The 25,857-nt window shown below is 35.5% G+C and overlaps 1 protein-coding gene across 7 annotated transcripts in view; it reads left to right on the forward strand.

Moving 5' to 3' along the window:
* The window catches only part of EXOC6 (exocyst complex component 6), a 277,514-nt gene that overhangs the window by 78,095 nt on the left and 173,562 nt on the right, over positions 1 to 25,857 (forward strand). For 6 of the 7 annotated variants that reach the window (XM_047824816.1, XM_047824814.1, XM_047824819.1 and 3 more), the window contains 4 exons: positions 19,367 to 19,538; positions 21,019 to 21,066; positions 21,156 to 21,246; positions 24,147 to 24,192. In XM_047824816.1, coding sequence (XP_047680772.1) covers positions 19,367 to 19,538; positions 21,019 to 21,066; positions 21,156 to 21,246; positions 24,147 to 24,192 — 357 coding nt within the window. Of the gene's footprint in view, positions 1 to 11,204; positions 11,276 to 19,366; positions 19,539 to 21,018; positions 21,067 to 21,155; positions 21,247 to 24,146; positions 24,193 to 25,857 lie in introns of those variants that run through there. The other variant, XM_047824817.1, reaches the window with a different exon arrangement.

A 25,857-nucleotide genomic window follows, 5' to 3' on the forward strand; every position in this document is an offset into this window, starting at 1 on the left:
TGCTTCTGATTCTGTGTCTCCCTGTCTCTCTGCCCCTCCCCCACTCATGCTCTGTCTCTGTCTCAGAAATAAATAAGTAAATAAAAGAAAATAAAATCAAAACAGTTATCAGATATTGTCTGAGAAGCAATACTTGGGTACTTATTTAATTAAAGTGAAAGTGAAGTATTTAAAAAATAAACATAGGTAACTTGATTGTAAAGAACCTTAGTTCTTTCATAAGTGAGAGGAAAATTGTTTATTAAATAATCAAGAATATAATAAAGTCCATGTGAAGAACAGAAAATTATTTTGGCAAAATAGACCCACTGCTGCTACCTAGGCAAATTGTACGGAAGATAAAGAATAACCTTTCATATTATAAGCATGTCATTAACTGGTAAACCAAGGAAGCAAACCCAATAAAATTGAGCAAATGTTGCAAAATTTCATTTTATTTTATTATTTAAAAAAAATTGTAATGTTTGTTTATTTTTGAGAGAGAGAGGGAGGGAGGGAGGGAGAGGGAGGCACAGTATCAGAAGCAGGCTCCAGGCTCCAAGCTGTAAGCACAGAGTCTGACGTGGGGCTCGAACTCATGAGCTGTGAGATCATGACCTGAGCTGAGGTCAGACGCTCAACCGACTGAGCCACCCAGGCGCCCCTGGTAATGATTTAAACTTTTAACCAAAACTATATTTAATTTACATTTCACATTGAAACACTGAGGTGGAACATTGAGAACTGTCTGTTACATACAACCAGCATTTTATCAGACTGGCAAAACTCATGGGCACACCCAATACAACTCCCTGCAGACACTAATGTCCCTTTTATACCTTCTTAAAGTGGCAAAAATGAACACTTTTATTAACACGTCCTCCAAATATGGCTTGTCTATAGCATATAAAAATAAGAAACAACAGTATATAGAGTAAATTATGGGTAGTAATCCCTCTTCTAAAATTCTACCATTTAAAAAAATTAGACGATCAATGGTTATTAGTTTAACTCACGCCACTGAGATCAAGAGTCACACGCTCTTCCAATTGAGCCAGCCGGGTGCCCCTTAATATCAAAGTTATAAGCTACCTAAAAGATCTTGGAAATCTGTGTCAATACATGTTGTAATAAAAAGTTTGTCAGAACAATGATTCAACTTAGTTGAACACAAATTTACATTTTAGCTATTTAAATAAAATATTTATATAGGCTAATGTTAGCTTATCTGAAAAGTAAATGTTTATGCATTTAGGAAAAACAAACCTAAGTAGAATAAAATGATCAATCAGAGAAAATAAATAGCCTTTTTCTTAAAGCAGAGTTATTAAACTAGACTTGTGTCAAAGTTGCACTTATGTGAACTTGGACTTTTTAAATGTTTCTTAGGGCCACCTGGCTGGCTGGGTCGGTAGAACACGTGACTCTTGATCTCAGGGTCTTTAGTTCATGCCCCATGTTGGGCATGGAGTCTACTTAAAAAAATAAAAATGAAAAAATTTTAAAATATTTCTGAGTTAATTCCTGTAAGAATAATTTATTAAGTCTAACACATTTAAATAAACAATAAGAAGTTTAATTTACTTGTTTTCTGGGAGTTTTATAATCTATTTATACAAGTACTTATTATTATTTTTAACCACTGAGCCAGTGAAAACAGAGTTCCTTTAATGAGAGGTAAAACTTTCTGAACTGCAGATACAGAGCTTTATAGCTTTGTGTCTATGATTTCATCTACTGGTTTAGAGACATGAATTGTAGAGCTTAAAAACAAACAAAAAACCTCACTGGTCCAGATACCAAAAACTTATTCTTGGTGGGCATAAAATTCTAAATAGACAAAAAAAGATTATCAAGCCAGAGTGTGTCTTTTATCTTTTACCCAAGAGATCTCTGTCATCCATGTTTGGAATCACCAAATAAACGGTTAAGCCATGAAACCAAATTCTTAGTCATTGTTACCACTTAGGGTAATAATGTATTGGCCAGGCAGTAATTAAAAATCAAACCAAAACATACAATCTGTGGAGAAGAAACAGTAACAACAAGCAGAGAAGTAAAAGTCAGCAAAGTTAAATGTGTATTTCCACTTGGGTTTTACTTCTGGGATCCAAGAAAAGAGGTGCCTAAGCTTAGGCAGCTCGTGAGGTACAATTCTCTGGCAGTCCAGTTTCCTGACTGTGTCAGGGAAATCCATTGGGCACTTTGGTGAAACTTCCAAAACTTAAAAGATAGTTTTCAAAAAAGATAAAATCATGACTCTCATACAGATATAAAATTAATACACGTCAAAGGTTTTATTTAACTTGTTAATTATTGAGGGATCTAATAAGGCATTAACAACGGTTTCAAAAACAATGGCAGAACACAGTATAGGCATTTGGGAATGCTGAAATAGATTTATAAATAGAGACATAAGTGGTGACTATCTGCAGGGCAGTAATTACTTGCATTCCACAGGCCGAAATGTTTTGTATTTCCATGAACAAGAATAACTTGCTTTACTATCAGTTCCTCAATGTATAGAGATGTAAAATAGGCCAGACAGTGAAAGGCACAGAAAATGTGTAAGAGTAATCCTTTTCATCCACTTCAAAATTTTTCACAATTTTTTTGCCATTATTGGAAACATTTTTTTTCATTTTGTTTTTTACTATGCTTGCCTTTTTTTTTTGCCATGTCAAAGGTTTTAATTTTTATGAAAATGAAATTTATCAATCTTTTTCTTCTAGATTTTGAGCCATAGGAGAGTTTTCCATAGTACTAGGTTATAGAGAAATCTACCTATGTTTTCTTTTGGTAGTTGTATGGTTTATTTTTTACTTTTACATTTCTGTTTTGCTTTTTTTTTTTTTTTAATTTTCTTTGGGTATGGTATAATGAATGGCTCCAGGTTTTATCTTTTTTTTTTTTAAAGTTTATTTATTTATTTAAGTAATCTCTACACCCAGCATGGGACTCAAACTCATGACCTTGAGATCACGAGTCTTGCGCTCTTCCAACTGAGCCAGCCAGGTGCCCTGGTTTTACTTAAAAAAAATTTTTTTTTGTATGGCAGTCCAACTATCCTAACACTTTTTATTTAAAAAACATATTTTTTTCACCTTGATTTGAGATGCTGCGATTATCATTTATTGAATTTTCATATGTGGTGGGTCTTTCTCTTGATTCTTTATTCTGTTCATTGTCTATATGTCTATTCATACTTTCAATTATAGAGACTTTATTGTTTTATTTGGTGGGGCTACCTTCACCTCATTGCTCCTTTTTCAGGGGGTTCCCAGTGATTCTACCTATTTTTTAATTTAAAAGGTTTTTTGTTATTATCATTATTTGAGTATAGTTGACATATTAGTTTAATGTGTACAGCATCCGAGTGAACATTTCTATGCTTATGCTATGTTTACAAGGGTAGCTACCATCTGTCACCATACAATGCTATTACAGTACCATTGACTGTATTCCCTATGTTGTACCTTTCATTCCCATGACTCATTCATTCCATAACTGGCAGCCTGTATCTCCTACTCTCCTTTACCCATTTTGCCCCTCCTCCTTCCCCCCTTCCCCTCTGGCAACTCTCAGTTTGTTCTGTATATGTATAAAAGTATAGATTTGATTCTGCTTTTTGTTTGTTTATTCATTTGTTTTTTAGATTCCACATATAAGTGAAAACATGTGGTATTTGTCTTTCTCTGACTTCACTTAGCATAGTACTCTCCAGTATATAGATTATCTTTTAAGCTATTAGGCAGACATCACATTAGATCTGCTTTAGACAGTTTAACATATTTTGTTTGACTTTCCAAAGTCTAAGAAAGCAGTCTACATCTGCAGTCATTAATCTGCTTTAAGCATTTTCAATTAAAATTTATTTAGCATTTCAATTTGTAATCCTAGAGGACAAATACAATTTTGTATGTGTTGGGTGTTTCCATTTCTCATCTTTTGCATTTTACCAAGTAACACAAGTCAACAGGAAGAGACATCTCTGGTCAGGAGTGTAAAAACAGGAAGGAGGAAGTCTATTGCAAATCTGTGTTAGCCGATTATCAATTTAGGTTGCACTCTAGAGGATGTCCATTAGCGATTAGCATCGCACTTTGTTGTTACCCAGAATTAACAGTAAGCGTTAATGTCAATGTTATAGAATGTTGACCCTAGTTATAAGAAATAATGTTAACTTACAGACTGTACTAGGCTCTTGCCTATGCATGGGAACAGGATACTGTTAGTGAGAACCAGTCACAGAAATTGCATATGGAGGGAAACAAGGCAAATAAAATTCAAAATCAGAAATAGAGGGAACATCATCCTGTATTTTTTGCCTTTGCCTGATCTTGCTGCTTTGACAGGTTGTATAATCCTTTAAGATATGGTTGTATCCTTTTTTAAAAAAATTATGGTCTGTCAACTTTGTCATTTAAAAAATTGTTTGACAGAATATCAACTGAACGTCTCCAGTTGAATTAAGAGGAAGCACCTGAGCATTATTTTGTAAAGCATTCTAAGAATGCATGTGGCAAACTAGATGAAATATTTCATGGGAAAATAACACAGAAGGTGAATATTTTGTAAATAAGAAATCTTTTTCAGTATTCTGTGATGCAAGGAATTGGATTCTGTGTTTATACTTTTTTTTTTTTTCTTCTGGAGTTGCTAGAAACTCACTTGCTTTGGATATTCAGCATACCTACTTGGTTTAGCTACCTGACGGTGGTATTTTAAGATACTTAGCATATCCCAAATTCTTTACTTAGCTGTACAGTGTTGTGGATGTTTTGGAAAAATAAAAAGTACTGTGTAAAAGCTACATGGTGGCGGCAGCTGCTGATCCTCCTCTTCCACCTTCTCTTCCCTCACCTCCTCCTCCTCTTCCTCCTACCCCTCTTTCTCTTCCTCCTCCTCCCCCCACCCCATTTGACATGTGACATGTTCATTTCCTCAGGTGTCTATTAACTTAACCTATGCCTTTATGGGACCCTTATTTATGGATTATTTTGTGGTAATGCTTCCCACATTTTTTATGTCATGGCACAACCAGAAAGTTAGATTGAGAGATGATCATTATATATGCCTGTAACCTATTCAGTTGGGAAGATGTACTCTAGTGTGTGGGTCAGATGAGGGGGTTTTTAAACCCCTTATAATTTTAAGAAAGGCTTGTGTATGTGTGAAATGTGTGCAAGGATAGGCGTCTTAGGGATTTGTCGTTGTTGTAGGTACCAAACCAAATTGAGTTAGCTTGAGGAAATCTGGAAAAAAAAGAATGAAAGCTTTCTGGGTATCTCACAAAATTCTTAAGATAGACATGCTTCTTAAAAGACAAAGAGGTAGAAGACTGTTTCTTTCTCCTTCCTGCTTCTCTCTGTCTTCATTTTCCTCTGAAGTGGAGCTTTCTCTCCTCTCTGCAGTTAGTGGGGGATGACCACCTACAGCTTCCATGTGTCAGTTGGTACATATAGCTGACTGTCTCTGAGTTCCAATTCAGAATTCATGAAAGAGTGTATCTGATTGAACCAGTTTGGATCAGTTGCACCCCTCTGGGGCAATGTACCTGTGAATGGAAGACGCTATATTGCTTTTCCAACTTTGTAGTTGGTCATCAGTTCTCCGAGAGAAAGTGTCTATTACAGTTGTGTTTGCAAACTTTTTTGGGGAGAAGATCCAACTTTGATCAAAATCATAGAGGAGGATCTGGTCACTCCCAGGCCACTGTCCAAATAAAGATTAACTGATCTAAGAGTTATAATAGAATTCCCACTACTTAGGGGTGTCTGGGTGCCTCAGTCGGTTAATCCTCCCACTTTGGCTGAGGTCATGATCTCATGGTTCATGAGTTCAAGCCCCATGTCGGGCTCTGTGCTGACAGCTCAGAGCCTGGAGCCTGCTTCAGATTCAGTGTCTCCCTCTCTCTCTGCCCTCCCCTGCTCACACTGTGTGTGTCTCTCAAAAATAAATAAACATTTAAAAAAAAAAAAAGAATTCCTACTACTTAGTACATCCTTCAAATTAAACTGTTTGCCTTTTTCACAGTGCCGTGTTCTTTTCTGCCTATGTTTACCATGATTGATTACCCTGTCTTTATTTCTCCACCTACTCACATATTACCTATCGTTCAATTCTCATTTTAGGTCTAACCTCCTTCATGAAATCTTTGCATCTTAGAACACAGCATTCTAGGTGGATATATTTGTATATTCATATATATATGTATTTTTTTCTTGTGTCTGAATTCTTACGCCATGGACTTTTTAAATGCTGTACAATGTTATTTAGTTGTGAATATATGTTTTAGTATGTATATTTTAAATAAACATCTTAAATGCAGGTCTAATGAAATTGTCCCTGAGGCCTATGATTGTTAACACATACCTGGTTAGTTTTGACCATGTTACATAGTATAATGCCTTGGGTACAGCAGACTTTCAATAAGTACTTTTTGAACTGAATTAATGAAAAGTAAACCCCTTTTTGTTTTATAGAAAACAAATATAGAAGAATAGAGAGGTGAGAAAAACACTTGTTTCCTACTACGGAAGAACAATCACAATTGACATTAATTCTAGTTAATTCTTAGATTAGAAATGACAGATATTTTTTATTTGTTGAATGTTTATTGAAAGGATTTCTGCTATTCAACATGTTAAATTTTGAGTATTAAATATTTGTTAAATGAAGTTCCAATTGCATTGTATAAAATTTTCATCCTGTTTAATTATTTCCTTATTGTTGTACCTTTAGAGTGGTTCTTATTTTTATCAAATTCTATAAACAATGATATTAATTCTAAAATAATTTCTTAGGATCTTTGTTCCCAAAGCAAAAGTAATCATGTAGATAATAGGTAATAGCTAACATCTATTGAACATTTACTGTGTGCCTCTTTTTTAAACACTTAAATGTATTATTTAATCTTCACAAAAAGCAAATGAGGTACCTATAGATGAAGAAATTGGGGTAGAGATAGATTAGGTCATTAGCTCCAGGCACATAGTAAGTGGTGGAGCTTGATGTGAACATAGGCCATTTGGCCTCTGAGCCTATCTATACTTTTTTTTTTTTTAACTTTATTTACTTTGAGATAGAGAGAGAGAGAGAAAGCTGGGGAGAGTCTGAGAGAGGGAAAGAAAGAGAATCCCAAGCAGGCTCCACACTGCCAGCATGGAGCCGAATGTGGGGCTCGAGCACACAAACTGTGTGATCATGACCTAAGCTGAAATCTAGAGTTGGACGCTTAACCAACTGAGGCACCCAGGCGCCTACCCCAGAGCCTATCTGTACTCTTAATCATTATGTTTTGCCTTCTAATTTAGAGTATCAGATAATTAAAGATGTAGTGTAAAAGCTGTATTAAATTTTAACTTAAAAGTAAATGGAAAGGTTTACATTAAGATTTGGAACACTAAGGAATATGACCAGGGCTGTACTCAGGGAGGGAAGGTACTGTATTTTAAACTTGTGCTAGGTCAGAGGAGGCTCAGATACTGAAATTAACTCACAAAAAAGTGATGTAGGTCGCTTATTCCTCTGCAGCTCCCAGATAGATACAGGGCTCTGGTAACTTTAAGGGGCTGCTTGATGCAAGCAAAATCCCTGACCTTATATCTTCTCCGTACCTTTTTTCAGTTTTAAATGATGGAAAAAACAAAATACCACCAACATTGCCTACCTACCCCTTTCATTCCTATACTTTCATTCATTCCTATGGTAAAAAGAACATAAATCAGGTTTGCTTTTAGGCCTGTCTTACTAGAAGGGCTGGTTCTTTTCAGTTTGGTAGACCAGGCCTAATAGAATCTGTGTACAATGGTGTGTTTTTTTGCTTTCATGTCTGAATGTGAAGGCAGGCAACTAGTTTTTGTGTGGTTTGTGAGAGTGTGTGTATGTATTGTTGATGCCTGGGTATGGCCAACCTTATTATAAAGGAGCTTAATTTTGACACACTTCGTTAATAGAGGCATTGCCATGATTGATAATAAGAAAGGTACTCTGGGAATGAGCAATGAATATTTAACTGACAGATTTAAGGTAAATAATTTCAGTAATCGGATGGTGATTTGTGTGCAGTGAGCTGCTGTTACCTTTTTTGTGCAATAGTTTCCAACACTTCTTATAAGTCCAAGACTTGGGTTGTATACCTGGCTCTGGGCTAAAAAGTAGGGACATGGTGTTGAGCAAATCCTTTAACTTCTCAAACTTTCAGTTCCTTCATCTGTGAGATAGAGATAAAACCCTGTCTACTTCCCAAGGGTTCTTGGAATCAAATGCAATGATGTACTGTGTAAAATGGCTTTGTAGATTGCAAAACACTAATACAAAGGTAAAAGCTTATTTTTATTTATTTATTTATTTATTTATTTATTTATTTATTTATTTCTGTTATTACATTCTGTTTTTGAGTGGACACAGAATTGTTCTTCTCAACTTACTGTTTTTCTGCAAAGCTGTGACTTTCTCTGTACAGCAGTGGATTGTATGGTCAGGATTAATGTGAATTTGGATCAGCCTTATATCAGGGTAACCATGTTTCTGTTTTCCTCCATACTACTTATGAATTACACTTACTTGGCAATTTTTTTTGTCTTTTGAAAAACACATTATAAAAATCAAATTAATACTAGTTAGTATATATTTATTTTTTAAATGCATAGTTCTGAATGCTTTCTTCCAAAGTTCAAATTAAATACATCTGGCTTTCATTTTTAATATATTGTACATTTTAGTAAAGGTCTTGTTTTTACTGTTACTTTTCATTTAAAAATGTTTATTTTAAGAGAGTGAGAGTGTGTAAGCGTGTTAGAGTGTGTAAGCGTGTTCATGAGCGAGGAGGGAGGCGAGGGGGGGCAAAGAGAGAGGAGAGAAAGAATCCCAAGCAGACTCCCTGCTGTCAGCACAGAGCCCAATGCAGGGTTTGATCCTAGGAACAGTGAGATCATGACCTGAGCCAAAATTAAAAGAGTTGGATGCTTAACTGACTGAGCCACCCAGGTGCCCCAAGTTGTTGTTTTCACTTCGGATATATTTATGTTGGTATCTTTTCTAGGACCTCCAAAAATTATTATGAGCCTGGAACTGCCAGAGAATTTTTATGGTGTTTATGGTTCATTTCTGCTATTTTTAACCATTACATTAAAGCAGTAGATATCAGGATAAAGCAGCTTCAAAAAAGAGGAAATGTTATTTTGATTTCATAGTATTTATTTGTTAATTAGGTTGAATATGCGATTCACACCATACTTTGATGCAATAGTCAAAGAAAATATTTGGATTTTTACTTTTTGGTGAAGGGTGCCCTCTAGTGAGCCTGTTCTTTTTATTAAGATTTGCAGTTCTTTGCATCATTTTGGCACTTGTGAACTGAATATAGAGATAGAAGACACCTTTAGTTCTCAAGGAGATTGGAAGATGAAATATACACTAAATAATTAGAAAATAAATTTTTTGTGTTACACAAATAAAAGGTACAAATAAATGAAAGATGAAATTTTTTTTTAATGTTCATTTATTTTTGAGACAGAGACAGACAGAGCATGAATGGGGGAGGGCCAGAGAGAGAGGGAGACACAGAATCTGAAGCAGGCTCCAGGCTCCGAGCTGTCACCACAGAGCCCGACGTGGGGCTCGAAACCACAGACCATGAGATCATGACCTGAGCCGAAGTCAGAAGCTCAACCGACTGAGCCACCCAGGTGCCCCGAAAGATGAATTTTTAAAAAGATAGTGATATACAAATAAAAAGAAGTTAAAGAGTTGTTTCTGCACTTGATTTTCAGTTTCTATTGCTTACAGTCAGTACTTAATAAATATTGAATATTGTTGGAAAGAATACTCCTTTGTCTTTTATCCAGGTGTTACTGTCTTGGAGCTATTTCATTTCTTATTTGCTCCTGGATTACAGGGTGTCAGGGAAAGTTAATGAGAATGTTGTTATTCATGCTTGATATATTTGATAAAATGGTTGGGAAAATGTTAGAGGAGTACTAGGTATGATAATTTTATATTGACTGCTTTTTTTCTTTCTATTTTATATTGCTACGTAGAATTATGTATATTTTTTCAAAGATTCATAGGAAAGTCTGCCAATGTCCAATATTTTAATGGTAGTCACTTTAGGGGAATATCTTCACATTATTCTGTGTAGGGCTTTGCTCTGTTCTTTTGTGGTTATGCACCAGCATATCCATGCTATTGGAGAACACAGGATTCTGAGATAGAGAAAAGCCATTTTTATTTTGTCTAGAAAAGGAACTATGGCGCTCCAGTAAACATAGGTAGGTTAGAGAAATTGGATTGGGTATATTGAGATTTTATCATTTTTTTAAAAAATATAAACATTTTATTAAAAGTTAAAAAGTCATTTCTCAGCAAATAAATACAGGTATCCCCTGCTCTTTGAAAGTTTGTGTTTCATCAGTTCACTTTTATAAAAGACCTAAATAAGTACTGATTTCCACTAACTGAAGGAAATTCGAAGAAGATTTTTGCTTTTTAGGAAAAAGGCAAAAAGTGAAAATTGTGTTCAGCAGCATAAGCATCAAAAGTGGCAATGTCAGGTTCTTTCCTGGGGACCTGTACTCAGTGTCAAGCCACCATAGCTCTGAACTGTGTGAGCATCTGTGTTTTATCTTGATTTATTTTGTGCATCTGTTAACAAGATGTTTCCTAAAGTATATCAGAAAAGCCTAAGAGAGGTTATTTTGTGCGTCTGGGAATGCTAAAAAAATTTTCCATAGAAATTAGGAGTAATGGCTTCTTCACTTTATACCATTCCTGTTTCATGGGAGCTCTCTACTTTCAGATAGTAGGAGAAACATGTGCATTTTATTTTTTTTAATTATTGTGATGGCTTTTTTTTTTTACAGTGAAAATATAGTGAAAGAAAAAGGTACCAAAAATGGCATTAGGATATTATGTGCCTTTTGGCAAAAAATATCCTGGTATGTTACCAGTAATAAGAAAGCCCTTGTTCACGTAATATCTTAAGAATGTTGTTTTGTCAGAAAGAAGGAGGTTTTCCTTAAAAAAAGAAAAGAAACCTTGAATATGATTAATAAATAATATAGCATCTGTCCAAAAACTCGAAGTAGCCCGAGTTCCTTCATTAAGACATTTTATTTGGTAACATTAATTTTTAAAGAGCCAATTTTAATATTTTAATGATATTTTGGTTTTTCTTGTATCTATTTTATTACCACTAGGTGGAGCCCTGTGCATACAATTCAAGAAGGCATTTCTGAAAGATGATTTACTTGTTTAAAAGCCATAAACCTGATACATCAGATGATCAAATAATGTATGACAACTCATATTTCAACATTTTGCTTTGGTGTGGAGGATTAGATATAATGAAGATAGAAAATGTGTACTTAAAAGAATTTTTAAGCTATGCTTTTTTAAGACCTACATTATTTTTATGCATTCCTACTTGCTAAAATTAAAATATGTAAATTAAAATCTTTAGTGTATCATGGTCCATCTTTATCTTCACATGAAGTTTTTAAATCATCTCTTCTTTTAAAATTGATTTTACATTGCATTTTGGCCTGATTAGCATTACATTTTGGTAGAAATAAGATTTTATTGTGCTGAGCTTTTGGAAGGGAAGACTGAACTCTCTTACCCTGAAGTTATTATATGTACACTTGACCCTTGAACAATGTGTGGGTTAAGGGCACTGACCCCCTGTGCAGTTGGAAATCTGCATATAACTTTTGACTCCCCAAAGATTTAACTACTAATAACCTACTGTTGACCAGAAGCTTAATACCATAAACGGTCAATTAACACATATTTTATATGTTTATATATAGTGCATTCTTGCAATCATGTAAGCTAGAGAAAAGAAAATGTTGTTAAGAAAATTGTAAGGAAGAGAAAATACATTTTCAGTACCATACTGTATTGAAGAAAATTTGTAAGTGTACCTGCTCAGTTCACATCCTTGTTGTTCAAGTTTCCTCTGTATATGGAGCACTAATTTACAAGCTTAGTGGATGTGGGATGGCGGAAAATTTACCAACTTTTTGATGTTCACTCGTCCTGGTTCTGCCATATATCTGTGTGTATTTACTTATAGGATTTGAATTAGGCCTGCCAGTAGACATTATAGCATTCTGAGGGACATTTTGAAAAAAGAAAAATTATTTTCATTAAAATTATATATTGCTTGAAAGTTAGATCAGTAATATATCTGCACATTAATAATTAGATGGATAAAACTGTTAACCAATTTAGGATTCAAAGAGTGAATAGCACTGCATGGCATGCCCTTTCTTATCCTGCAAATTAAAATTTCAAAGAGTAATGACTGTCATTTAGAGACAAAAAAATAGACTTTTCAGAGTCTCTGCCCAAGGTTAGATGAGTATGGGGCCCTTAGATTTCTCTACTTCATATTTTGCTCCTCTTTATTTTGTTGCATTTGTAATTTAATACTGGCTAACAATTAGCTATGCCTCAGTTCTCATCCTTTTTTTCTGTCCATTGGATGATTTCACCTGATGGGTGCAACAGTGCACATCAGGGATTCCCTATTGAGTCATTCTCAATTGTTGATCTTCAAAGGTGATCTGGTTAGTTGCTATGCTCGTAACTTCTCTGCATTTCATGCTGCTTATCACCCATTTCTGATCGGAGAGTCTGTATGACATAATGGTTAAGAGCACTGATTGGGAGTCAGGTAGACTTGGGGTTAAATCTTGGCGCTACTACTGTGTGTATTTGGACCTAAAGTCTTAATCTTCCCAAACTACATTTGTAAATGGGGATGCTAATAGAATCTATGTTGTAAAGCTGTAGTGAATATAATGAGGTAATGCATGCAAAGTACTTAATAGTAAATCTTGGTTGTTAACTGTTTTTTGATGTTTACCACATTAAGCCAGAAGCAATAGATATATGACTCCTCTTTAGTCAGTTTAGTCACTGTGGGGAATTGTTGATAGGGAGTGCACACCTTTTTTTGCTTTCTGTATCCTTCCTCCACCGTCTCTCCAAATTATCTTTATAATTAAACATAGGCTTCTTCAGAGAAAAGATGGATAATTCCTACTATGCCTCTGGTGTCAAGAAATACTTGGGATGTCAAGAAATACTTTGTTTCTGCTTTCTTCCTTTTTCCAGGGATCTTATACATACACACCCTTTCTCCCTTCCTGTTTCTCTCTATTCCCCCAGCTATTTATTGTTGGCTTTATTACAAATTATCAGACTAGTTATTTCGAATATAATTTTTCATCAGAGTGGGTAGAGGGTTAAATCAACTACATGTATTGATTAATTCCATTTTGAGTGCTTGAGTTTGGCTTTTAGATTTGTGCTGCATCTACGAAGTTAAGAAAGTCAGAACTAGGAACCTTCCAGGGTCGTTTTTAAGGCCAAATTCTGTCTAATCATGAATTGTGGATTCTGGCACTTGCTTGAACCGTCAGTGCTTTTAAAAAAATGCATTTTATTCCTGTGATTTAGAATGTTTCCTCATCTCTGCTTCTTTATTCCTGTGCGTTCTGTTCAGGATGATCTCATTGGTATAGATTATGGGTGATGTGTGGTTATATCAGCTTGGACTGCAGCTTGTATTTATGTCTGTAACAGCAAGTGGTTATCAGTAGTGTAACAGTCAAGAGAGACTAAGACTTAGTTATAGGTGGAACATTCACAGTACTGATTCCTTTATGTTATTTTTATTTCCTTTATTGGGGCTTATAGTTCTAACAGCAGAAGGCATGGAATGTAAATAGTTCACCCATTTCAGGCTTTGGTTTTCTATTAATGGTGGGTGCGTATGTTCTGATGTACTTTGTAGAGAAAGTGTCATTCACCTGTGATGCTATAATAGATGCACTGGCAGTGTCCTGAATTACTATAAGACGGGAGTGGTTTTGCTTTTAAAACCCTGGAGAATAAATTAGAAAGATATACTAGAAGATGGGCTTTAAGAACTTTCTAGAATAAAATAGACTTCTGGAAAATAACTTGTTTTTTTTCTTTCTGTTTATATGTTATTACTGTTTTTTAAAAGGCAGCTTTAAGTTTGTTTATTTTGAGAGAGGGAGGGAGGGGCAGAGAGAGAGAACCCCAAACAGGCTCCACATTCTCAGTGTGGAGCCCAATGCAGGGCTCGAACTCAAGAACTGCGAGATCATGACCTAAGCCGAAATCAAGAATCGGATGCTTAACTGACTGAGCCACCCAGGCACCCCTGTTATTACTATTTTTAAAAGAGGTAATAATATTGCCCTTTGCACTCACAAACAGAGTCAAATCCTCTTTGGAGAGACATTGTAGTAGGGTTGTCCTAAAATATCTCTTAGATTTTTGGTACAGTGCTACAGCTGTAACAGGAAAAAAAAAAGAGAGAGAGAGAGAGGACAGTTGTTTTGGTATGTTTGTTTACCTGGTATTTTAAGAGTCAGATAAATTTCAAACTTTTATTCAAATAGGTAAAAAAAAATTAGAAATGAGTATATATATTACTTCAATAAGTGTTCAAAGTTATGAAATACAAATTTGTTTATAGCACACCAATATCAGGTTAACTGTCTCTTGCATATGGTTTTTCCTGTGGAGTAATGTTTGTTTAAGAATTCTTATTAATTATATGTATTAATTATAGGAAAAGCACAAGGGAAGCAAAAAAGTATTCTGGGAATTCTAGTATTGCCTCAGTCCCTTACTAATAACCAGCAAATGAGCAAGCCATTTGCCAATTCTTTTTTTTTTTTCTTTTTGAGAGAGAGTGAGCAAGGGAGGTGCAGAGAAAGAGGGGACAAAGGACAAAGGATCCAAAGCAGGTTATGTGCTGATAGCTGTCGAACCCACAGACTGTGAGATCACGACCTGACTGAGTCACCCAGGCACCCCACCATTTGCCATTTCTATGCCTACTCCCTCACTTGTGAAAAGGAGGCAATATTTTCTCTGGTGCTGTATAAGAAATAAAACATTGGATATAAAAAATACAGAAGACCCCATGCAGATGTCAAGTATTAGTGGTAGTCAGCTCCTTTAGTATGGGGTAGCTATATTTGATATTGCAACCAGTACCTATTCAACAGCCAGTTCACTCTTTAATAAGGATTTGGTTGTTTTTTATGTGCATATTATGCTAGTAGCCAGTGTATATATTGAGCACTTACCATATGTCAGTTACTGCTAAGAATCTTTCATGTGTTTACTAATTTAATCCTTATAACTCTCTGATGTAGCTACTATTTTTCATCCCTATTTTACTGTTGAGAAACTTGCGATTTAGAGAAGGGGCTTTTCTGACATAGAACAGTTAGTAAGTGTCCATTCTGATTCCATCTGTCTCCATCCATTTATCCATCGAGTTATTCATCAATTATTTATTAAGCATCTGCTATGTGATAAGTATTATTTATTCTAGGGCTGAGCATTCATTGGGGAACAAAACAGACAAAAAGCTCTTCCATCATATAACTTACATTCCAGTGGGCAAAGACAAAATAAATAAAACTATGCAATTGAGCATATATTCGAGTATAGTGGTAAGAGTGATGCAGTGATAAAGTAAACTACTTTGTTTCAGAAAATAGAAAAAGTAAAGCAGGGAAGGGAATTTTGTGTGTGTGTGTGTGTGTGTTTATAATGTAGATATTGTAGCCAGAAAGGGCCTCATCAGGAAGCGGATAAAAAAAACAACCTGAAAGTGGTAAGGGAGGCATCCCACATGTGAGAAGTGTGATCCAGGTAAAGGAAATAGTGTGTGTGTAAAGCATAGGACAGGAATGTGCTTGGTGTGTTGCAGGAACTACAGGGAGGCCAGTGTTGCTGGCATAGAATAACTAAAGTGGAGAGTAAGTATTAGGAAGTGAGGTCAGTGAGATAACATGGGGCAAAATTATATAGCGATTTATGGGCTATTATAAGAGAAATAGGGTTTTGAGCAGAAGGGAGATACAGGATCTGATTTATATTTTAATGGCATCATTCTGTCTACTGTGTTGTAAACAGACTGAAGGGGACCAAGGGTGAAATCAAGGAGACTGATTGCAGAAGCAGTTGGCAGAATTCTAGGCAAGACACAATGGTGGCTTAGTCCATGATGGCACCAGTAGAGGTTGTGAGATGTGGTTGTATTTGCTGGATTGTTTTGGCAGTGAGGGTGAGAGAATGCAAACAGTCGGGGGTGATTTCAAGGCTTTTTGCCAGAGCAACTAGAAGAGTGAGGTTTACTGAGATGGAGGAAGACCTTGGGAGGATCAGGTTTTGAGGAAGAAGGTAGGGATTCATTTTGAACATATTTGAGGTGCTTATCACATACCCAGGTGGAGAAATATATGAGTTTGAAGTTTAGGGGAGAGGTTGGGGCTAGAATCATACATTTGGGAGGTGTCCATTTGTTTATGGAATAATAAGCTCCAAATCTGGATGAGATTGAGAGAATAGTATAGGTAGAAAAGAGAAGATGTCCAAGATTAGAGCCTAGTTCTAGCTCAGGTCTTAAAGGCTCAATTTTTTTTTTTTTAATGTTTATTTCTTGGAGAGAGAGAATGAGTGGGGGAAGGGCAGAGAGAGAGGGAGACAGAATCTGAAGCAGGCTCCAGGCTCAGGCTGACAGCACAGAGCCTGACGTGGGGCTCGAACCCACAAACTGCGAGATCATGACCTGAGCTGAAGTTGGACACTCAACCAGATGAGCCACCCAGGTGCCCCAAGGCTCAAATTCTTGATAATAGCTATCTAATATTGCTGTCTCTAGTATTATTAATAGATACTCATTAAAATCCTATAACATGGAGGCTGCCCCTCAGGAAGCTTTTGGATGATACGAAGAAATAAAATATAGGACATATATTTGAAAGGCTTAAATTTACAGTAAAAGGATAATATATAATTACATGTCACAATGAGTGGAAAGGACTGTAAATTTACCTATTCTGCAGATGAAGAGATTACTTGGCATGGAAATGATTGACGAAGGTCTGTTGGAAGAAATGAGAATTGAACTAAATCTCAAATAATGAGGAACAGATTGGGGGGCACAGATTGGGAGGTCCCCAAGACTACTCTGAAGTTTAGTAATTTAGAAGGAGGACTCACAGAATTTAGAAAGCTTTTATATTCACAGTTGCTGTTTGTTACAGCAAAAGAAACATTAAAATTAACATCAGAAAGAGGCACATAAGTCAGGGTCTAGGAGAGTTTTAAGTGGGGGCTCCCCGTTGTTCTTTCCCAGTGGTCATATAGACACCCCTTAACTTCTCCCAGCAATGATGAGTGGCAGTAGTCACGGAATATTGCCGGCCAGGGAAGCTCACTTAAGCTGTGGTGTCTAGGATTTTTCCTAGCGTTTGGTCACATACACATGACACACTGCTGTGAGTTGTTTACCCTTAATCTACAGACTCTCCAGAGCTGATATGATGTGGCCCCAAGGTCCCCATCCACTGCAAGTCACATTGTAAATCACATTGCTAGCTTAGATTATTTGGCATTGCCCAAGACCCTCAAGTAAACAAAGACAACTGTCAGGACATCCCAGAGATTTACCTCCCAGGAGCTGGGGACAAGGGCCAAACCTTTCTTTGGGTAAGGTTAATTTTTTCTGCATGGTAGTTGGCTGGGAGGGTGGTGCCCTCTATGTGGAGAAAGCATGAGCTGAGATACAGTAGGAATGTGTACACCATGTTTAGAGAACATCGTGGTGACTGCAATATGGCCTTGTGCTTGAGAATATGAACTCTGGAGACATAGTGCCAGGATTTATATCCCAGCTGCCCTTTGCTAGCTGTGGAATTTATGGCAGTTATATAATCTATAACATCAGTAAAGCAAGGGTAGTAACAACACCTTCTTTATAGGCTTGTTGTGAGGAATTACTGTACAAAGTACTTAGAGTATGTCCTGACATAGTAAATGCTGTAGAAATCAGGAGTTTGTTCATCATTAATGATGAAATTCATCATCATGTCCTTAATCATTTACTCAGTGATTCTTTTTTGAGCACTAGTATGTTAAAGACTCATGTTCTGGGCCTCAGACCTTGAGTTCTAGATACCTAGGCAGTTTCCTGATATCTACAGGGTTTGTGACTGATTTAATATTAACATGTTCAAAAAGAAATTAAATAATTTTTCGCACAAATGATTTTTACTATTGGCAGTACTATTAACTCAGTTTTGTTTTAAGATTATCAGCTGTTGCAGGGCGCCTTAATGGCTCAGTAGTTGAAGCGTTTGACTTCGGCTCAGGCTATGATATCACAGTTTGTGAGTTTAGCCCCACATCAGGCTCTCTACTGTCAGCACAGAGCTCACTTCAGATCCTCTGTCCCCCATCTCTCTCTGCCCCTCACCTACTCCCGCTTTTTTTCTCTCTCTCAAAAATAAGTAAACATTAAAAAAAAAGATTATCAGCTGTTGCTATGAAGTTAAAACTTGTATTTAACTGGCAATCAAAGAACTTAATTTGGAGAGAAGTGCTGAACCATAGTTACATTAAGTGGAATTCATTGTGATACTTCTGCATCTGTTCTGTGGCTTCAACTGTTACTTGAAGGCATGCTATGTCATCTGGCCTGTGGTATCCATGATAGAAATGATATCTTTCTAAAGAAGGGCTTTATCATAATACGCTGCCGCTTGAGGGCTCACACTTGTAGAATTGCATTCCCTTCTCCTGTGCCCTGTTTTGTTTTGTTTTGTCTTTAAATCAGTCCTGATTATCCTTTTTTCCTTCTCTTTGGACCATGAAAAGCTTCAGGGTAGTGACTTTGGGAGCAGGATAGCTTAGAGTGAAGAGACCTTTACATGGGAGAAGTAATTTACATGTAAGAGATAGGAAGGTATTTTTTAGGTATGTTATAGGCTTACTTTAAACATTTAACTTATGCTCCAAAGTAACTGTAATGTAATATTGGTACTATAGCAAATTATTATTAACAGCTTTAATTGTATGTTTAAAAGTCATATTCATGGGGTGCCTGGGTGGCTCAGCTGGTTAAGCGTCTTGACTTTTGATCTTGACTCAGTTGTCAAGATCTCACAGTTTGAGAGTTCAAGCCCCACGTTGGGACTTGAACGTGAGACAGTCTCACAGTTCATGAGTTCAAGCCCCATGTTGGGCTCTGTGTTGACAGCACGGAGCCTGCTTGGGATTTTGTCTCTCCCTATCTCTGCCTTCCCCCCTCTCAAAATAAATAAATGAGTAAAACTTTAAAAATGTTAAAAATAAAAGTCATGTTCACAGGCTTAAATCTGGATATCAGAATTAAGCAATTCTTGAAATGTATATCACCTTAATATACTGATTGCAAAGCAAAAAACCAAAAAATATTAGCTGTTTCAAAGAATGGGCTAATAAAGAATAAATTTTGGTGAACTGGGAAGTTAATGTTAGCTTTCTTTTTGTATACATTTAGGTCTGTTTATGATGACCAACCAAATGCACACAAGAAGTTTATGGAAAAGTTAGATGCTTGTATCCGTAATCATGACAAGGAAATTGAAAAGATGTGTAATTTTCATCATCAGGGTTTTGTAGATGCTATTACAGAACTCCTTAAAGTAAGGACTGATGCAGAAAAACTGAAGGTAAGAAATGTTTTAAAATTCTCTTAACCTTTGGGGTGCCTGGGTGGCTCAGTTGGTTAGCATCCGACTCTTGGTTTCAGCTTAGGCATGATGAGTCCCACATGGGGCTCCATGCTGCCAATGTGGAGCCTGAGTGGGATTCTCTGTCTTCCCTTTCTCTCGCTCTTCCTTGCTTGTGCGCCTGCGTTCTCTCCTAAAATAAATAAATAAACTTAAAATAAACTTATTAAAAAAAATTCTCTTTACCTTTGCTGTCATTAAATTACTGAAATATTAGTTTGTAGTGCATATGTACAAATAATTATTAAATGTACTATTTTCAAGAAGTGAGTTAGTGTGTATATTTGGGAATGCTCTTTATGCTCTATTAACATAGTTGTCATGCTAATGACAGGAGTAATCTCTTTTTTGTAAAGCAAGTAATGCATTGACTTAACAGGATTTCTTTCCATGCAGGGAAATGAACGAAAAGAATTCATACAATGAAAGGCCTCATTTGCAGTTTTAGAATTTTAAAAAAGACAATTAGTACAATAATAAAAACTATCCTCTAAAAACCTTTAAAAACTTACTATAAGTGATTATGTTCTCAAAATTATTTAATAATATTGAAACTTAGTTTAATAGCAAAGCATAATTTTCTTAAAGAAAGTTGGTGTGCATTTTCTGCCACAGAGCAAAAACGTTATTTATTAAATGAGACCTGGATTTGTTTAGCCAGAATTCAAAATATTTAGTTCTAAGAATTGTGCTATTTATCTTTCTTTACATTTGGAGAATTTAGCAGATAAAATGACCCTGGTTCACCAAAGGTTATGATTAAAAAACCATTATATAAAGGATATTCAGATAACAAGAGACCAAATACAGCATCAATGAGGTCACTGAGCATCTTTGTTCAGAAATTAATGAGATTTTTAATAAACTAGAATGTGCTTCCTTACGATGATGACCTAATGAGTCACTTAATATGTGGGAAAATTTGAGGTTGAGCTTTGTCTGCACCTGCAGCATTAAAATGTTGCTGTGGATTGAGATTTCCGTGTTTGATGTTAATCAACCACCCAGTGTTTGCATTCAGCAAAGTATGAATGTTTAATTACCATAAAATGCAATCACCATTTCCTACAGACAATGAATGGCACATAGACCTCATTGAAGTTATCAAAAAGGGACCAGTGGTCAATTGGGTCAGTGATTTGAATTGTTTGACAGACTTAGAGAAGCAAGTAAAGTTCAAAAATCTAGATTAAATTTGAGAAGTTTGCCACAGAATCTGTTAAAAAGAACTGTCATAAGTAATTGAAGTTAACAAAAGCCCTTTTCAATCAAAAGTTCAAGTTCAAGCTGTAGAGTTAATTTGAATTTGCATTTCTTTGTTCTAAGTTTCTCATGAAGCATGATCTGATTACAAGGGTGAGCAGTTATATCAGGGCAGTTTTATGCATATTTGTCTAACTAAGGTGAAATTATTTTTAAGGTACAAGTTACTGATACCAACCGAAAATTTCAAGATGCTGGAAAGGAGGTGAGAATATGATATATTTCTTGTATGCTCAATTTGTGGATGCAGTTTAACTGTTTGCTTAAAAATATGAACATTTCTTCTTTTCTAAGGTGATAGTCCAGACTGAAGATATTATTCGATGTAGAATTCAGCAGAGGAATATTACAACAGTAGTAGAAAAATTGCAGTTATGTCTTCCAGGTGAGTTAAACTTGTCTACAGTGTAATGCTTGGCTTGGTAAAATTATAATCTAATGATAGTGTTTGGTCATTATTCATTATGGGAATTACAGATTATTTGTTGATTGCCCCCAAAAGCTCATGGTTATCTTCCTTGCCCATTTTAGCCCTTGAATTTTCATGGTCTTCTTATCTTATAAAGTCCCTGTTTGATGATCTGTCACATCAGGTTCCTAGAAAAACCTGTACCTCTCCCTCTCCCATTTCCTCCCGCCTAGTTTGTCCTTTGTCCCTCACCCCCCTCCCACTGCTTTTTTGTTTTTCCTCAGAATACTTTCCCATGGAGGAGAGTGTCTTTTCATTACATTTCCTTGCCTTTTCCTAATTTGCCTCATTTTTTATAACTAGTTTTCCATTGTTTTCTCTTTGTCATTTAAGCAGGTTGGTGTTGCTTTGCTCACAGTCTCATTTTGCTGATAAAATAAGCAAACATCCAAAAGTGCTAGGTCTTCTCACTTCTTTGGTCTTGCCTTTACTCCTATGTTTTGGAAAGACTGACTTTTTAGGTTTCTGAGTTTTTGATCTCTCTGTTACAGCTCAGATATTACTGAGACATCAAATAAATTCTGAAGAAACTAACCAGCATTTTCTTTCCCCTGATGTATCCTGTTCAGACAAAAGGAAGCATGTGTATGTCCTCTTTTCTTTATATAGTAAACTGAATCCATCTTAGTGTCCCATCTTCTAAACTTATTTTTTTTTAGGAAAGAACCTGAACCTTTATCCTGGAGAATAGAATGAGATGCTTTGTATGATATTTATATAATATAAAATTACCTTTGAACACAAATTATATGTTAAAACTGTCAGATTTTATTTTATTAAACAATTTTTTAATGTTTATTTTTGAGAGAGAGAGAGAAAGTGTGAGTGGGGAGGGGCAGAGAGAGAGGGAGACACAGAATCTGAAACCGGCTCCAGGCTCTGAGCTGTCAGCACAGAGCCCGATGTGGGGCTTGAACTCAAGAACTGCGAGATCATGACCTGAGCCAAAGTTGGATGCTTAACCGACTGAACCACACAGGCACCCAAAAACTGTCAGATCTTATTAGCTAAAAAACATTGTTTTCTGACTTTGTGAGATTAACTTTTCTTTTTTTTTTAGAATCACTGAAATTCTACTCAGTTTAATCTTGGATGCTTGCACACTAACTTTGAGTAAATAAAATGTCTGCTTATTATGTTCAGTTTCAGGATTGAGAATGTACTTCCTTCTAGTAATGTTTAATAATATGTCTTTGCCACCATCAGATACAGTGAAGTAGCCATGAAGACAGTCTCTAAGTTTGATTGCTTTGTCCCTAAATGGTAATAAGCCTAAAAATTCGGGTACTGATAGAATGAGAAAGCTGAATTGGGCTTATTCCCCTATGCAGCTATTTGGAATAGAAAAATAAAGGGAAGTAGAGATTAGACTTTTGTTACTGCTACTGTTTTTGCTTTCAAGGCTGGGCAGGTGATCTGAGTTTATGTAAACATTGTGTTCCTAATAGCCACATTGAGAACTACCTCCTTTCCTCTATTAGCCTTTTATCTAATTATCCAGTCGTAAATACTTTTTTGTGTCAGCCATTATGGTAGATATTGGAAGTATAAATTTGAAAATGAGACATTCCCAGCCCTGAAGAGTCCTACAGTCTAATGTGAATAAAGACAAATAAGCTATTAATTATTGTACAATTGCTTAACTCCTCCTTGGATTAGGAGTATGAGAGCATATAAGAAGTCATAGGGTAAACAATGCATTTTCCTGATACATTAGTTTTACTTGATTATTTTTGAGGAGAGTATTATTTTTATATGGAAATAATATAAGATAGATAAGAAAGTTACAGGAGTTGTTGAGGTAAAACAGGAGACTTCAAAGAAAGTTTATACTTGTAGCAGCAGTTTTAGGCTTTTTCCCAGGTTGTGTGTTCACTGTAATGCTTTGGTTGGAAAATATGAGAAATACTTGGTTGCAATATAGGGGCTGTGATAGAGATACCCATAGGGACCACAGGGTTGAGGTGGTTCACTGTTGCCACCATCGCAGTATTACGGATTTCAGATAAATGAACAATGTCTTCTATCAACTTGAAGACCCCTGGGAAGTAGCCAAAATAGAAAATCTGGGAAAAAAGTATTCTGTCTTTCTGGTCTGTGAAAATGTGAGCTGGCTTGATCGGAGTCAATAATAACTTACTCACTTTATACTTTGAAATTCTACTAAGGATAAATGGTAATCTGCATAGTTGCATTAAAACCTTTTTGGTGGCAAAGCTGAATGCTTCTTGCTGAAGCTTATAACAACTTTTATTGACTAACTGCATTTCTGAGTCCATAATAGAAATGGTAAAACAAAGTTGCTTTGTTATGTTTATTTATGATTTTATTATAATTTACTCTGCTGTACACTTTTGAAGGTTTTTTTCTATGTCAATTTGGTGTAAAATTTTGCTTAGTGAGCTATAACATGCTTGTGTTTGGTATATGAATATTATTTGAGATATTGAATCAAAATTAATCTCAATCAGCTTTGTTTCCTGAGTAACTAAAGTCCAAACTTCTAATTCCACCGCAGAGAAGATATATAAGTTTCTGAATATGATAATTATCAGTTGGTTAAAGCCTCAGTTATAGGTGTCTGCATATGGAAGTATTCCAAATTCCAGATAATGTGTATAAATAATGTAATGTTCAATATACATAGACATTCAAATGTCTTTTATTTATTTGAAGTATAAAATTTTATTTGAAAATATAAGCCTGAATTAAAGTATAGAGAAAAGTAATGAATTTATAATAGGTTCTTCCCTTTAATTTTTTCATCTCAACTTTTTTTTATTTTGAAAGCTAAAATAAGTTATTTTTTAATGCAGTGCTGGAAATGTACAGTAAGCTAAAAGAACAGATGAGTGCAAAACGGTGAGTTGTTTCTTTCTTATTTTTCATAGGAATCTTCTTTTTCTATTAAAGAAAGCATGGATAAACTTAGTATAAATTATAGTGAGTCATGTGAAGTTTTGCTCTCTACCTTTATTCCTTTACATGCAATTTGCCCATCAGGATCATTTAATAAAACAATTCTTAGCCATTGATTTGTGGATCCTTGTCCTTTATAAGTGAAATCAAAGATTGATAATATTGATGAAGGACAAATAGACAACTGAACAGGAGTGAAAAAATATTGATTAGCTTCTTTGTTAACATTGCATACAATCAAAAGCTAAGTGTGTTGTGGGACCACAATGGAAGCAGTGTGGGTAGTTATATTTTGACAGTCTAGGCTAGTCATGTTCTGTATTATAACAAAAAATGAATACATGACATATGAAAATAATTTGCAGTACTTTATTGATTACCATAGAATCATTAGATGTAATAATGTTTAAAATGTTTTAAAGATGAGCAATTTTAAAGTAACAGAAAAATCAGAATAAATGAGAATATTCCACATTTAGAATAGGGAAGTAGTGATTTCCTCTTAGTTTATTAATAACTGCTTAATTATCACAGTACACTATATACAAATCTATGCTTAAAGATGTGTGTGTATCTTGCTTTATAGTACTAAACATTGAATTTTATTGGCCTTTACCAATTGATACTAATTAGTAGAATTATTTTTTTCATTCTTAATACGTGAGCCGTAAATTATCCTGAAAGTCTTTTGTTTTATATATATAATGAATATATTCTCTTTTTCTATCTGAGTTGTATGTCTTCACATTTTAAAGATCCAGGTAATAGTTCCGTGTGTTTGTTGCAGAAAAACAGATATCATCTTCCCTACTTCCATTCATCATTCCTCCTTGCTAGGGGCAAAACCTTTGACCTCTTTTAAGGGATTATTTTGATATTTACATTTATGCCTTTAAATAACTAACTTCTATTGTTCCTTCACTGTTTTCCAATTTAGGGCATTATATATTTTTTCAATAACATAATCTAATATTAAACAAATTTTTTTAATGTTTAGTTATTTTTGAGAGAGAGAGGGCTAGAGACAGAGCACGAGCAGGGGAGGGGCAGAGAGAGAGGGAGACACAGAATCTGAAGCAGGCTCCAGGCTCTGAGCTGTCAGCACAGGGCCTAATGTGGGGCTTGAACTCATGAACTGTGAAATCATGACCTGAGCTAAAGTAGGGCACTTAACCAACTGAACCACCCAGGCACCCCCATAATCTAATATTTATATTCAGTTCCCCCACTTCCCCCCCCCCCCCCCAGATATCTTATATTTTCTTTCCTTTCCTGAAACATTGGTTGGTATGTACTTTTTTGTCCCTGTAACCTGCAACAGTCTTCCTACTTTGTTTTTCCCGAAAGGGTCCAGGTTAGTTGTCTTGTAGACCAAGCCATTTTGGATTTGTTTATTTTCTCATGATTAGATTCAGATGAAATATTTTTGGCATGAGTATGACATAAATGATATTGTGTACCTCTTACTCTATGAGATCAGAAGGCGTATACTGTTAGATTGTCTCTAGGTTATGCTAAATTGGATCATTTGGTTAAGAGGATGACTACCAGATCACTTGAAAGGTATCTTTTCTCTTTGCATTTACTAAGTAATCTGTGGGGTGATAT

Source organism: Prionailurus viverrinus, chromosome D2 (assembly GCF_022837055.1).
Source record: "Prionailurus viverrinus isolate Anna chromosome D2, UM_Priviv_1.0, whole genome shotgun sequence".
NCBI classification, from domain to species: Eukaryota; Metazoa; Chordata; class Mammalia; order Carnivora; family Felidae; genus Prionailurus; species Prionailurus viverrinus.